Here is a 13,080-nt window from a genome sequence, read left to right as displayed (position 1 = left end):
AAATCAAAGCTCTAGCACAAATATAGCAATCGATGCTTTTCCTCTATAAGGACCATTCTTTTACTTTCAATGTTGAGTCAGTTCACCTATTTCTCTCCACCTCAAGAAGCAAACACTTGTGTGAACTGTGCATTGATTCCTACATACTTGCTTATTGCACTTATTATATTTCTCTATGTTGACAATATCCATGAGATATACATGTTACAAGTTGAAAGCAACCGCTGAAACTTAATCTTCTTTTGTGTTGCTTCAATACCTTTACTTTGAATTATTGCTTTATGAGTTAACTCTTATGCAAGACTTATTGATGCTTGTCTTGAAGTGCTATTCATGAAAAGTCTTTGCTATATGATTCACTTGTTTACTCATGTCATATACATTGTTTTGATCGCTGCATTCACTACATATGCTTTACAAATAGTATGATCAAGATTATGATGGCATGTCACTCCGTAAATTATCCGTGTTATCGTTTTACCTGCTCGGGACGAGCGTAACTAAGCTTGGGGATGCTGATACGTCTCCGACGTATCGATAATTTCTTATGTTCCATGCCACATTATTGATGTTATCTACATGTTTTATGCACACTTTATGTCATATTCGTGCATTTTCCGGAACTAACCTATTAACAAGATGCCGAAGTGCCGATTGCTGTTTTCTGCTGTTTTTGGTTTCGAAATCCTAGTAAGGAAATATTCTCGGAATTGGACGAAATCAAAGCCCGAGGGCCTATTTTTCCACGAAGCTTCCGAAGTCCGAAGGAGAGACGAAGAGGGGCGACGAGGGGGCCACACCCTAGGGCGGCGCGGCCCCCCTTGGCCGCGCGGCCCTGTGGTGTGGGGCCCCCGTGCCGCCTCTTGACCTGCCCTTCCGCCTACAAATAGCCTCCGTGACGAAACCCCCGCACCGAGAACCACGATACGGAAAACCTTCCGGAGACGCCGCCGCCGCCGATCCCATCTCGGGGGATCCAGGAGATCGCCTCCGGCACCCTCGCCGGAGAGGGGAATCATCTCCCGGAGGACTCTACGCCGCCATGGTCGCCTCCGGTGTGATGTGTGAGTAGTCTACCCCCGGACTATGGGTCCATAGCAGTAGCTAGATGGTTGTCTTCTCCCCATTGTGCTATCATTGTCGGATCTTGTGAGCTGCCTATCATGATCAAGATCATCTATACGTAATTCTATATGTTGCGTTTGTTGGGATCCGATGAATAGAGAATACTTGTTATGTTGATTATCAAAGTTATGCTTATGTGTTGTTTATGATCTTGCATGCTTTCCGTTACTAGTAGATGCTCCGGCCAAGTAGATGCTTGTAACTCCAAGAGGGAGTACTTATGCTCGATAGTGGGTTCATGCCCGCATTGACACCTGGGACAAGTGACGAAAGTTCTAAGGTTGTGTTGTGCTTGTTGCCACTAGGGATAAAACATTGATGCTATGTCTAAGGATGTAGTTGTTGATTACATTACGCACCATACTTAATGCAATTGTCCGTTGCTTGCAACTTAATACCGGAGGGGGTTCGGATGATAACCCGAAGGTGGACTTTTTAGGCATAGATGCGGTTGGATGGCGGTCTATGTACTTTGTCGTAATGCCCAATTAAATCTCACTATACTCATCATGATATGTATGTGCATTGTCATGCTCTCTTTATTTGTCAATTGCCCAACTGTAATTTGTTCACCCAACATGCTCGTTCGTCTTATGGGAGAGACACCTCTAGTGAACCGTGGACCCCGGTCCAATTCTCTTTGCTGAAATACAATCTACTGCAATACTTGTTCTACTCGTTTTTCGCAAACAATCATCTTCCACACAATACGGTTAATCCTTTGTTACGGCAAGCCGGTGAGATTGACAACCTCACTCTGTTTCGTTGGGGCAAAGTAGTTTGGTTGTGTTGTGCGGGTTCCACGTTGGCGCCGGAATCCCCGGTGTTGCGCCGCACTACATCCCGCCGCCATCAACCTTCAACGTGCTTCTTGGCTCCTCCCGGTTCGATAAACCTTGGTTTCTTTCTGAGGGAAAACTTGCTGCTGTGCGCATCATACCTTCCTCTTGGGGTTGCCCAACGAACGTGTGAAATACACGCCATCATCTCCACATCCCAATATCCTTACTTTGTTTTTGTCTTGCTTTATTTTATTTACTACTTTGTTTGCCGGAAATACTTTTGTACACCCACGCATGGGTGTGGGTGTTTCTATCACCGTTCATTTATTCCTCGAGATTCGTGCCCACCATGGTAGATAGAAAGATTCCTTTCTCTCTCCTCTTTTTATCCGAATCTTAAAGCACAATGAACGGTGACGGAAACACCCACACCCATGCGTGGGTGTACAAAATCCACTCTAGTTTTACTGCATTATATTAAAATACAAAAAAATTAGTTGCTAGTTTTACTTTATTTACTGTCTTGTTTGCATACTCTATATTAAAAACACAAAAAAATTAGTTACTCGCATTTACTTTATTTTTATTATCATGACTAGTCCCGTAGTTGTCACTCTATCACCAGAGGAATCAATCTTCACTTTTAAACAAGGTGGTGAAGAGAATTTTAAAGAAGCTTGGTCTAGAATTTTTGATTCTTATAGTAAAACTGAACCTAAAATGACCCTAAGTTTGCTTCTTAGTAACTTTTATTTTGGGCTTATTCTTCGCTATAGATATGCCTTAGATGCTGTAGTGGGAGGAGATTTCCTTCATTGTGATGGGGATCAAGCTTTTAATGCCATAAGGAAATTGATTACACCATTTAGCTCTGATAATAATTTTGATCCATCTCATGCTAGCATGCATAATAGATTAAACACTATTGAAACAAATATATCCTGTTTAAAAGAAGTGTACACCCAAATTCGCGAATACTATGATTATGTTCCATTAAGCTTCGAACCTTCAATGTGGGTGCCTACCGTTAAAGTTGCTATTGGTGGTGAAACTTTTCCTGCTCGTTGTGATATTATGTCTGAGTTTTGCCTTATGCCTAAAAGTATTTATGAATCTTTGACACTTTGGGAACTTACTGAAGGGGGAGAAGAAATAAATCTTACTGATAACTCTGTTATAATTCCTAAGGGTATAGCTGAAGGTGTTTTCACAACCTTTCTTGGAAGGACGGTATCCACTAATTACCTCGTTATTGAATGTGTAGGGACAGGACAAATCACGCTTGGAAGATCCCTGCTGAAACTCATGGGAGCAGTCATAGATGTGGGGAAAGGCACTCTAAATTTTACCTCTACACCCGGATGCGGTCATGTATTCCCTAGACCAAAGAGTAGGAATAAGAGTAAGAAGGGTAAGAGCAACGCCCCTGGTAAGAATGTCAACGCACCGTCTCTTGACAATACTTGATATACACTTTCTGCGCCTAGCCGAAAGGCGTTAAAGAAAAGCGCTTATGGAAGACAACCCATGTTTTTACTACAGTACTTTTATTTTATATTTGAGTCTTGGAAGTTGTTACTACTGTAGCAACCTATCCTGATCTTAGTTTTGTGCATTGTTGTGCCAAGTAAAGTCGCTGATAGTAAGGTTCATACTAGATTTGGATTATCGCGCGAAATCGCATTTCTTTGCTGTCACGAATCTGGGCCTAATTCTCTGTAGGAAACTCAGAAAATTATGTTAATTTACGTGAGTGATCCTCAGATATGTACGCAACTTTCATTAAATTTGAGCATTTTCATTTGAGCAAGTCTGGTGCCTCAATAAAATTCGTCTTTACGAACTGTTCTGTTTTGACAGATTCTGCCTTTTATTTCGCATTGCCTGTTTTGCTATGTTTGATGGATTTTTCGATTCCATTAACTTTAAGTAGCTTTTTGCAATGTCCAGAAGTGTTAAGAATGATTATGTCACCTCTGAACATATAAATTTTAATTGTGCACTAACCCTCTAATGAGTTGTTTTGAGTTTGGTGTGGAGGAAGTTTTCAAGGATCAAGAGAGGGAGATGATACAACATGATCAAGGAGAGTGAAAGCTCTAAGCTTGGGGATGCCCCGGTGGTTCACCCTCGCATATATCAAGAAGACTCAAGCGTCTAAGCTTGGGGATGCCCAAGGCATCCCCTTCTTCATCGACAACATTATCAGGTTGCTCCCCTGAAACTATATTTTTATTCCATCACATCTTATGTACTTTGCTTGGAGCGTCGGTTTGTTTTTGTTTTTGTTTTGTTTGAATAAAATGGATCCTAACATTCATTGTGTGGGAGGGAGACACGCTCCGCTGTTGCATATGGACAAATATGTCCTTAGGCTTTACTCATAGTATTCATGGCGAAGTTTCTTCTTCGTTAAATTGTTATATGGTTGGAATTGAAAAATGATACATGTAGTAATTGCTATAATGTCTTGGATAATGTGATACTTGGCATGTTGTGCTCATGATTAAGCTCTTGCATCATATACTTTGCACCTATTAATGAAGAAATACATAGAGCATGCTAAAATTTGGTTTGCATAATTGGTCTCTCTAAGGTCTAGATAATTTCTAGTATTGAGTTTGAACAACAAGGAAGACGGTGTAGAGTCTTATAGTGTTTAAAATATGTCTTTTATGTGAGTTTTGCTGCACCGGTTCATCCTTGTGTTTGTTTCAAATAAACCTTGCTAGCCTAAGCCTTGTATCGAGAGGGAATACTTCTCATGCATCCAAATCCTTGAGCCAACCACTATGCCATTTGTGTCCACCATACCTACCTACTACATGGTATTTCTCCGCCATTCCAAAGTAAATTGCTTGAGTGCTACCTTTAAAATTTCTATCCTTTACCTTTGCAATATATAGCTCATGGGACAAATAGCCTAAAAACTATTGTGGTATTGAATATGTACTTATGCACTTTATCTCTTATTAAGTTGCTTGTTGTGCGATAACCATGTTCTCGGGGACGCCATCAACTACTCTTTGTTGAATATCATGTGAGTTGCTATGCATGTTCGTCTTGTCGGAAGTAAGGGAGATTTACCACTAAAATGGTTAGAGCATTGCATAATGTTAGAGAAGAACATTGGGCCGCTAACTAAAGCCATGATCCATGGTGGAAGTTTCAGTTTTGGACAAATATCCTCAATCTCATATGAGAAAATTAATTGTTTCTACATGCTTATGCATATAAGAGGAGTCCATTATCTGTTGTCTATGTTGTCCCGGTATGGATGTCTAAGTTGAGAATAATCAATAGCGAGAAATCCGATGCGAGCTTTCTCCTTATACCTTTGTACAGGCGGCATAGAGGTACCCCTTTGTGACACTTGGTTAAAACATGTGCATTGCGATGATAATCCAGGTAATCCGAGCTAATTAGGACAAGGTGCGGGCACTATTAGTATACTATGCATGAGGCTTGCAACTTGTAGGATATAATTTACATAACACATATGCTTTATTACTACCGTTGACAAAATTGTTTCTTGTTTTCAAAATCAAAGCTCTAACACAAATATAGCAATCGATGCTTTCCTCTTTGAAGGATCTTTCTTTTACTTTTATGTTGAGTCAGTTCACCTATCTCTCTCCACCTCAAGAAGCAAACACTTGTGTGAACTGTGCATTGATTCCTACATGCTTGCATATTGCACTTGTTATATTACTTTACATTGACAATATCCATGAGATATACATGTTATAAGCTCAAAGCAACCGCTGAAACTTCATCTTCCTTTGTGTTGCTTCAATGCCTCTACTATGAATTATTGCTTTATGAGTTAACTTTTATGCAAGACTTATTGATGCTTGTCTTGAAGTACCATTCATGAAAAGTCTTTGCTATATGATTCATTTGTTTACTCATGTCATTTACATTGTTTTGATCGCTGCATTCATTACATATGCTTACAATAGTATGATCAAGGTTATGATGGCATGTCACTCCAAAAATTATCTTTGTTATCGTTTACCTGCTCGGGACGAGCAAAAACTAAGCTTGGGGATGCTGATACGTCTCCGACGTATCGATAATTTCTTATGTTCCATGCCACATTATTGATGATATCTACATGTTTTATGCATACTTTATGTCATATTTATGCATTTTCCGGCACTAACCTATTAACGAGATGCCGAAGAGCCGATTGCTCGTTTTCTGCTGTTTTTGGTTTCAGAAATCCTAGTAAGGAAATATTCTCGGAATTGGACGAAATCAACGCCCAGGGGCCTATTTTACCACGAAGCTTCCAGAAGACCGAAGAGGAGACGAAGTGGGGCCACGAGGTGGCCAGACACTAGGGCGGCGCGGCCCAGGTCTTGGCCGTGCCGGCCTGTCGTCTGGGCCCCTCGTGTGGCCCCCTGACCTGCCCTTCCGCCTACAAATAGCCTTCGTCGCGAAACCCCCAGTACCGAGAGCCACGATACGAAAAACCTTCCAGAGACGCCGCCGCCGCCAATCCCATCTCGGGGGATTCAGGAGATCGCCTCCGGCACCCTGCCGAAGAGGGGATTCATCTCCCGGAGGACTCTACACCGCCATGGTCGCCTCCGGAGTGATGAGTGAGTAGTTCACCCCTGGACTATGGGTCCATAGCGAGTAGCTAGATGGTTGTCTTCTCCTCATTATGCTTCATTGTCGGATCTTGTGAGCTGCCTAACATGATCAAGATCATCTATCTGTAATGCTATATGTTGTGTTTGTTGGGATCCGATGAATAGAGAATACTATGTTATGTTGATTATCAATCTATGTGTTGTTTATGATCTTGCATGCTCTCCGTTACTAGTAGATGCTTTGGCCAAGTTGATGCTTGTAACTCCAAGAGGGAGTATTTATGCTCGATAGTGGGTTCATGTCTCCGTGAATCCGGGGGAGTGAGAGAAACCTCTAAGGTTATGGATGTGCTGTTGCCACTAGGGATAAAACATTGATGCTATGTCCGTGGATGTAGTTATTGATTACATTACGCACCATACTTAATGCAATTGTCTGTTGTTTGCAACTTAATACTGGAATGGGTTCGGATGATAACTCCGAAGGTGGACTTTTTAGGCATAGATGCATGCTGGATAGCGGTCTATGTACTTTGTAGTAATGCCCAATTAAATCTCACAATACTCATCATATCATGTATGTGCATGGTCATGCCCTCTCTATTTGTCAATTGCCCAACTGTAATTTGTTCACCCAACATGCTATTTATCTTATGGGAGAGACACCACTAGTGAACTGTGGACCCCGGTCCATTCTTTTACATCGAATACAATCTACTGCAATTGTTCTTTACTGTTCTCTGCAAACAATCATCATCCACACTATACATCTAATCCTTTGTTACAGCTAGCCGGTGAGATTAACAACCTCACTGTTTCGTTAGGGCAAAGTAGTTGGGTTGTGTTGTGCAGGTTTCACGTTGGCGCCGGAATCCCTGGTGTTGCGCTGCACTACATCTCGCCGCCATCAACATTCAACGTGCTTCTTGGCTCCTACTGGTTCGATAAACCTTGGTTTCTTACTGAGGGAAAACTTGCCGCTGTACGCATCACACCTTCCTCTTGGGGTTCCCAACGGACGCGTGCTGTACGCGTATCACGCGCCCCCCCTCCAGGCCGCGCCGGCCTAGCGTCTGGGGGGCCTGGGCCTCCCCCAGGCCTGCCCTTCTGGCTCCGTGAGTATTCTGGTAAAATAGGCTATTTGGTATAAATTCCGAGGATTTTCCCGAAAGTTGAATTTCTGCACAAAAAAGAGACACCAGAGAAATTCTGCTGAAAACATCGTTAGTCCGTGTTAGTTGTATCCAAAATACACAAATTAGAGGCAAAACAATAGCAAAAGTGTTCGGGAAAGTAGATACGTTTTGGACGTATCACAGATCTTAGCATGACTTACTATTGCGACGAAGTCTTCCTCAATAGTCATATGCGGTGAAGTTAGAGTATCTTGCCTGGGGGAGAAATGAAGACAATGAGTGCGTAGTCTGTTTTTTTCTCGACAATGTGTGTCATATCTATTTTGTGCCAGATTGTCCAGGTGCGCCTAGGAGCGGCCTGGACGTTGTGACGGTTTTGTTTAATTTTTCGTAAATCAACCGGATAATCCTTGCTCTCTTCTTAGTTTATGGAACCGACAATCGCTTTGGCTTAAAAAATAGACCGAGATCAGTTTGCAATTTCGGTCCGGTTTTTTGGCATCTTGATTGCTTGTAAGTTGTAACATTAAAAAAATCAATGCAAGAGAAGACACTTGCATCAACAATTGAACATACCTTCTAAAAAGAACAATTGAACATACGTGCTAGGTTTCTCTGAATTATGAAACTGGATTGCCACAACCAGAAAATTCAATACATCGTTGGCAAAAAATTTGCGAAAAAGGTGACGGCAGCTGCCATCCAGAATGCCCTCGAAGTTCACGTTGCCGTGTCGTGTACCGGGAAGCCTCCCTGTACGGGTACGGCAGCCGTCCCGTTCCCCACATCCTCCCGATTTCGTTCGTTAATCCCATCGCCATCGCCTTCGCCTGATCCCTCTCGAGTCTCCTCCCCTCCCCTCCCGGCTCCCGGATCCAACCACCGCAGCCCGCCCCTCGCCGCCGGCGACCATGTCCAAGTACGGCACCATACCCACCACCTCCTCCTCCTCCGCCGCCTCCGCGGGGGCGCCCCACCTCGGGGGCGCCTCCCCGCTGGACTTCATCTCCCGCGCCAAGGCCCGCGGCGCCACGGCGCTGGCCACGCGCCGCCCGTGGCGCGAGCTCGCGGACCCGCACGCCCTCGGGCTGCCCCCGAGCCTCGCCGACGCCTACCTGCGCGTGCGCGCCAACCTCGCCCACTTCGCCATGAACTACGCCATCGTCGTCCTCGTCGTCGTCTTCCTCTCCCTCATCTACCACCCCGTCTCCCTCATCGTCTTCCTCGTCTGCATGGTCGCCTGGCTCGGCCTCTACTTCCTCCGCGACGACCCCATCGTCCTCTTCGGCCGCGTCGTCGGCGACGGCGCCGTCCTCGCCGTTCTCGCCGCCGTCACGCTCGGCCTCCTCCTGCTCACCGGCGCCACCACCAACATCCTCACCTCGCTGCTCGTCGGATTCGTGCTCGTCGTTGTGCACGCCGCTCTGCACAGGCCGGAGGACAATGTCGACGAGGAAGTCGGCCGCTGGTACTCCCCAATGCCGCAGCAGCCATCGCACTAGTGTAAGACTCTCCGACTCTTGGTTCGTTGTCCGTCCATAGTAGTGTTCATTGCTGCCTACGCATTTATGTTCTTCCTACTACCACATTACAGGATTGGTGTATAATTTGGTATTGTGTTTTTTGTGGTGCTATTGTTGCTTCTGAACAACGCGATTGCAGTTACCATGGTGCTATTTTGCTATGGGATGGGTGACTTCAAATCCATGACGCTTATCGTCTGTTTTCTACATTTTACCCGTATAGTTGATACCATAGATAGAGCAATAATTGTGCAATTGGATCTCAGATTGTCACAGTCATGCTAATTGTTTTGTTTGTTAGAAGTTCATGGCCAACTGATCCCTTTTTCTTCCACGGGTAATGGAAATATTGCCTTCCTAAAAGTGAGATTGAGACATCTTGTGTTTCCACAGGTTTCTTAAGCTGAACTGTATCTGATTTGTCTAACTTGTAATATAGCGTGGCTGGTCTAGAAAGCCTCTCTGTGTCTGCAGAACTTTCTCAACAGCAAAATGTTCAGTAAATGAAAATTGATTGACATCACACGGGTTTCAGAAGTCCCTTAAACTGCAGCGTGTGAGATTTGTCGCTAACGTGTAACAAAGAGGAAAACAGGCCTCTAAGCACGGTTGGTCTAGAAAACCTCTAAGCATATGAACTTAGAGAATTTCAGAAAATATTGGTAAAGAATTTTGATTGGCAACACATGGATTTTGTGGTACCTGAAAGCAGTTGTTGCTATCAGGTGTCCACAATGATATGACATGCTATGCATTCAGAATAGTTGTAACAATCATGTCATCTCTTTACAGCCTGTGACCATAGGGTACCTCCCTGTTAATAGTTGCCAATTGGGTATCTATGTGCTTGTTCTTACACGGAGAGCAGAATTATTGTAAGTGCCAGCCACAAGTAGATGGATGTTATGCGACAAGTTAGGAAATAGTCTGAGAGACAGATGTGGTCCAATAGGCCATTCACTAAGAGCCAGTTTTGGAAGTTGTGGGAGGCAATACCTCCTCACTTCTGTTGGCATGAGAGAGGTACAGCTAACCAACAATTGAATAAGCTTAGCAGTTACAGTGCAACTGTTTTAAGTTGTGCAACGTGCTTTAAATTTTAAGGCACAATCATCACACTTTCAGAAGCATGTGTATTTTCCAATTTCACTTTCCAGTTGATGGATGTTTCTCATGGACTCAGTAACCATTCCTTAGCATTTTGTTTAGAGGATCCATTCATTGTACTTTGTAGTCACAGTTTTATGCTTTTCCTTATTTGTGCATTCTTGTGTCTGGCTCCTCCCGAGCGTTTCCTCTAGTACTCCTACGTTTTTTTCTCCAATTGATGATTGGTAATGGGATTTACATGAGAGTAATGCCTTCTGTTAGAGATAATGATCAACTTGTACAACAAGGATACCTAAACCGACTGTACAGTACACATCGGTATATACACAACAAATACAATACCGGACCGAACCGACTATCTCTGACACCTTCGACATTAATCTCATTGCCTACGGGCTACCGGTCTGGCTGACCACTAGCATTTATTTCTTCACCTTTCTTGTCCTTCTATCGAACTTGAGGCCAAGAGTAGTAGTTTACCAAGAGTTTGAACTTCTATATATTTGCCATGTGTAATTCTTCTTTTGCTGAATGCTAAAAGTTCATGAATATTACATCAACAATCTCATCTGACATGGTTATGTTGTGCTGAATAAATAAGCAGTAATGTTGAATGTATACATTATGGCCTGCAAGTTCTGCTTAATCTGCTAATTTGCTTGGGTGCAGTCCATGTGAGAACTGACTTATAGATACCTACCTTCTGTTTGCAGGACATGAGTACATTGATTCTCCTGGCCCTATCTTCTTTTCCAAGTATTCCAGGAGTGTAAGTTCAGCATTGTTGGCTCAGTCGTCATGAAGAACTTGTAGCGGTGGTTTGTTCGTAATCTTCATGAAGCTGGGTTTTCAGAAGTTCTGGATGCAGTGATGATGGAATGTTGTAAACTGTAAACATTGCGGGCACTGCAAAGCTTTTCCCTTGTTCACATGTACAAGTTTGGAGGAGAGGGGGAAAAAACTGCTCTTCCGGGTTTGAGAATTCAGTTGGCCCAGAAACCTGTATCGGTCATGGCATTTCTGATCTCTCACCTGGTTTATCTTCTACAAGCCATCTTGTTTGTAAGAGATTGTCCCCGTTTCGTGCTATCCTTGTGATTACTATGTCTACAGACAAGTTGGGCATATTGGAAACCATTTCAATGTAGGAACTGCACTCTGTTTTACGGCCTATAGTTTTGGAATCCTGTTCCGTAACATGAGAGATACATAAGATTATGGTTTTTGCGGTCTTGTTCCTAAATGTGAAACTTACGTGCAACTGGTGCACTTCTGGTGTTTCTGGTCCCGAGCACAAATGCTCTCGTTTTCTGGACCGTCCAATTCCCCTCGGATGTGTGCGGCCAGGTATGTTGATGTCTGATACAGCGTCCAGCAAAACAGGGCGACACGATGGTTATTCTGTTTGGTGGTACAAATAGGGTATTTATTAGGAAAAAGTCCATTTTAAACCTTGAATTCGTAGTGGTTCTGCGGTTTGAACCCAGCGTCCAAATCCTGTCGTTTGAACCCTCATATCACAAATCCCGGTCTAATCTGAACCTTGACGCTGGTTTAGCAAGTAAAATGCTGATGTGGCAAATATTGGCTGGGATTTCTGTAAGTGGTGGGCCAGGTAGTGAGCGATTCCGAGCGATTACTTAACGGGCGCGCGGGTTGGGAGCGAGACAGAGAAAAGTGGGGAATAAAATTAGGGTTCGTGAAGAGGTGGAGAGTATTTCAGGCGATTCAGGCGGCGGTCCACTGCGGCGAGCACGGGTAGGACAATGTCGTGGGCTTCAGGCGATTCTGCTCCTGGCTTCGCTTGAGCTAGCGGAAGAAGGAGAGGGCCGGAATCGAGGTTGCCGGTGGCGTATCGTGAGAGCACCATGGCATACGAGGATGTGAAGCTCTGTTGCTGCAATCTGCCGAGGAAGGCTCCCAGATTGATCTGCTGGAGCTTTCAGAACCCAAGCAGGAGGTACTATGCGTGTGTGGATGCCATGGTCAGTTCGAATCTCATCTCTATTCTCTCTTTTATGCCCAGTTCTCCTTCTGTCTACCATTGATATTGGTTGTTTGAATTGAACAGCAAGGTGGTTGTGGCTATGTTGAATGACATGACCTGCCTTTGCCGAAGTTTTACAGTGAACTCATTGGAGATCCGAGAGATGAAGTCTGGAGTCTGCGTGGGGATGGGAATGTTTCTTCTAGATTTGAAGATCAAGTGGAAGAGATGACATGGTTCTTGACCTGCAAGATTAGTTGAAGCAGAAGTTCAGAGCTAGCTGCAATGAAGAACAAATACAAGAAAGTGGTGTTTATGTTTCTTGTATTTGTGTTAGGTTTAGTCGCAAGCAAAGTGTTAATTCAGTGATGTAATGTTGCTGATGATGTTCTAGTGGGCAAGTTAGTAGTTGCTATGAACAACAAATCCTACCTATGTACTGGTTTGAGTTCCCTAGAGTACTATGTAATGGTTGACTGAATATTATGTACTGGTTGTTGCCACATTTCAGAGCATTTCAGTTGAGTGCAAATAGATTGTTCAGTAACAAATACATGGAAACAAATTTATCCAAAAGCAACAATTTGATAGAGTTCAAAACCCAAAAGCATAACATTGCAACACTAGCATGGTTCATACATTGGAACATCTGACATAGTTGAGAACACAAAAGCAGTAATGTTTGCAGCATAACTGAGAGTGTTTTAAAGACTGCAACAAGAACATAAGTTAACTAGCCTGATAGTTTCCACTGCATGTGAAGTAAGCATAGGCTGGCCGTCTTCCCTTTTTTGCTCCACTTCCTCTGCCTCTGGC

The 13,080-nt window shown here is 43.6% G+C and overlaps 1 protein-coding gene across 1 annotated transcript; it reads left to right on the top strand.

Annotated features, from left to right (window-relative positions):
- Positions 1-8,470: 8,470 nt before the first annotated feature.
- Positions 8,471-11,502, top strand: LOC124666299 (PRA1 family protein F3-like). Its single transcript, XM_047203643.1, has 2 exons — positions 8,471-9,147; positions 10,991-11,502. Exon 1 carries the CDS (start codon positions 8,556-8,558, stop codon positions 9,144-9,146), a length of 591 nt encoding a protein of 196 aa, XP_047059599.1. The 5' UTR covers positions 8,471-8,555; the 3' UTR covers position 9,147; positions 10,991-11,502.
- Positions 11,503-13,080: the final 1,578 nt, after the last annotated feature.

This window comes from Lolium rigidum, chromosome 6 (assembly GCF_022539505.1).
Source record: "Lolium rigidum isolate FL_2022 chromosome 6, APGP_CSIRO_Lrig_0.1, whole genome shotgun sequence".
Lineage (NCBI taxonomy): Eukaryota > Viridiplantae > Streptophyta > Magnoliopsida > Poales > Poaceae > Lolium > Lolium rigidum.
This window is presented reverse-complemented; position numbering and strand designations above follow the sequence as displayed.

Bases quoted from the DNA above. Each gene is read 5' to 3' on its own strand.
- LOC124666299 (XM_047203643.1), top strand. From the start codon at position 8,556: ATGTCCAAGTACGGCACCATACCCACCACCTCCTCCTCCTCCGCCGCC.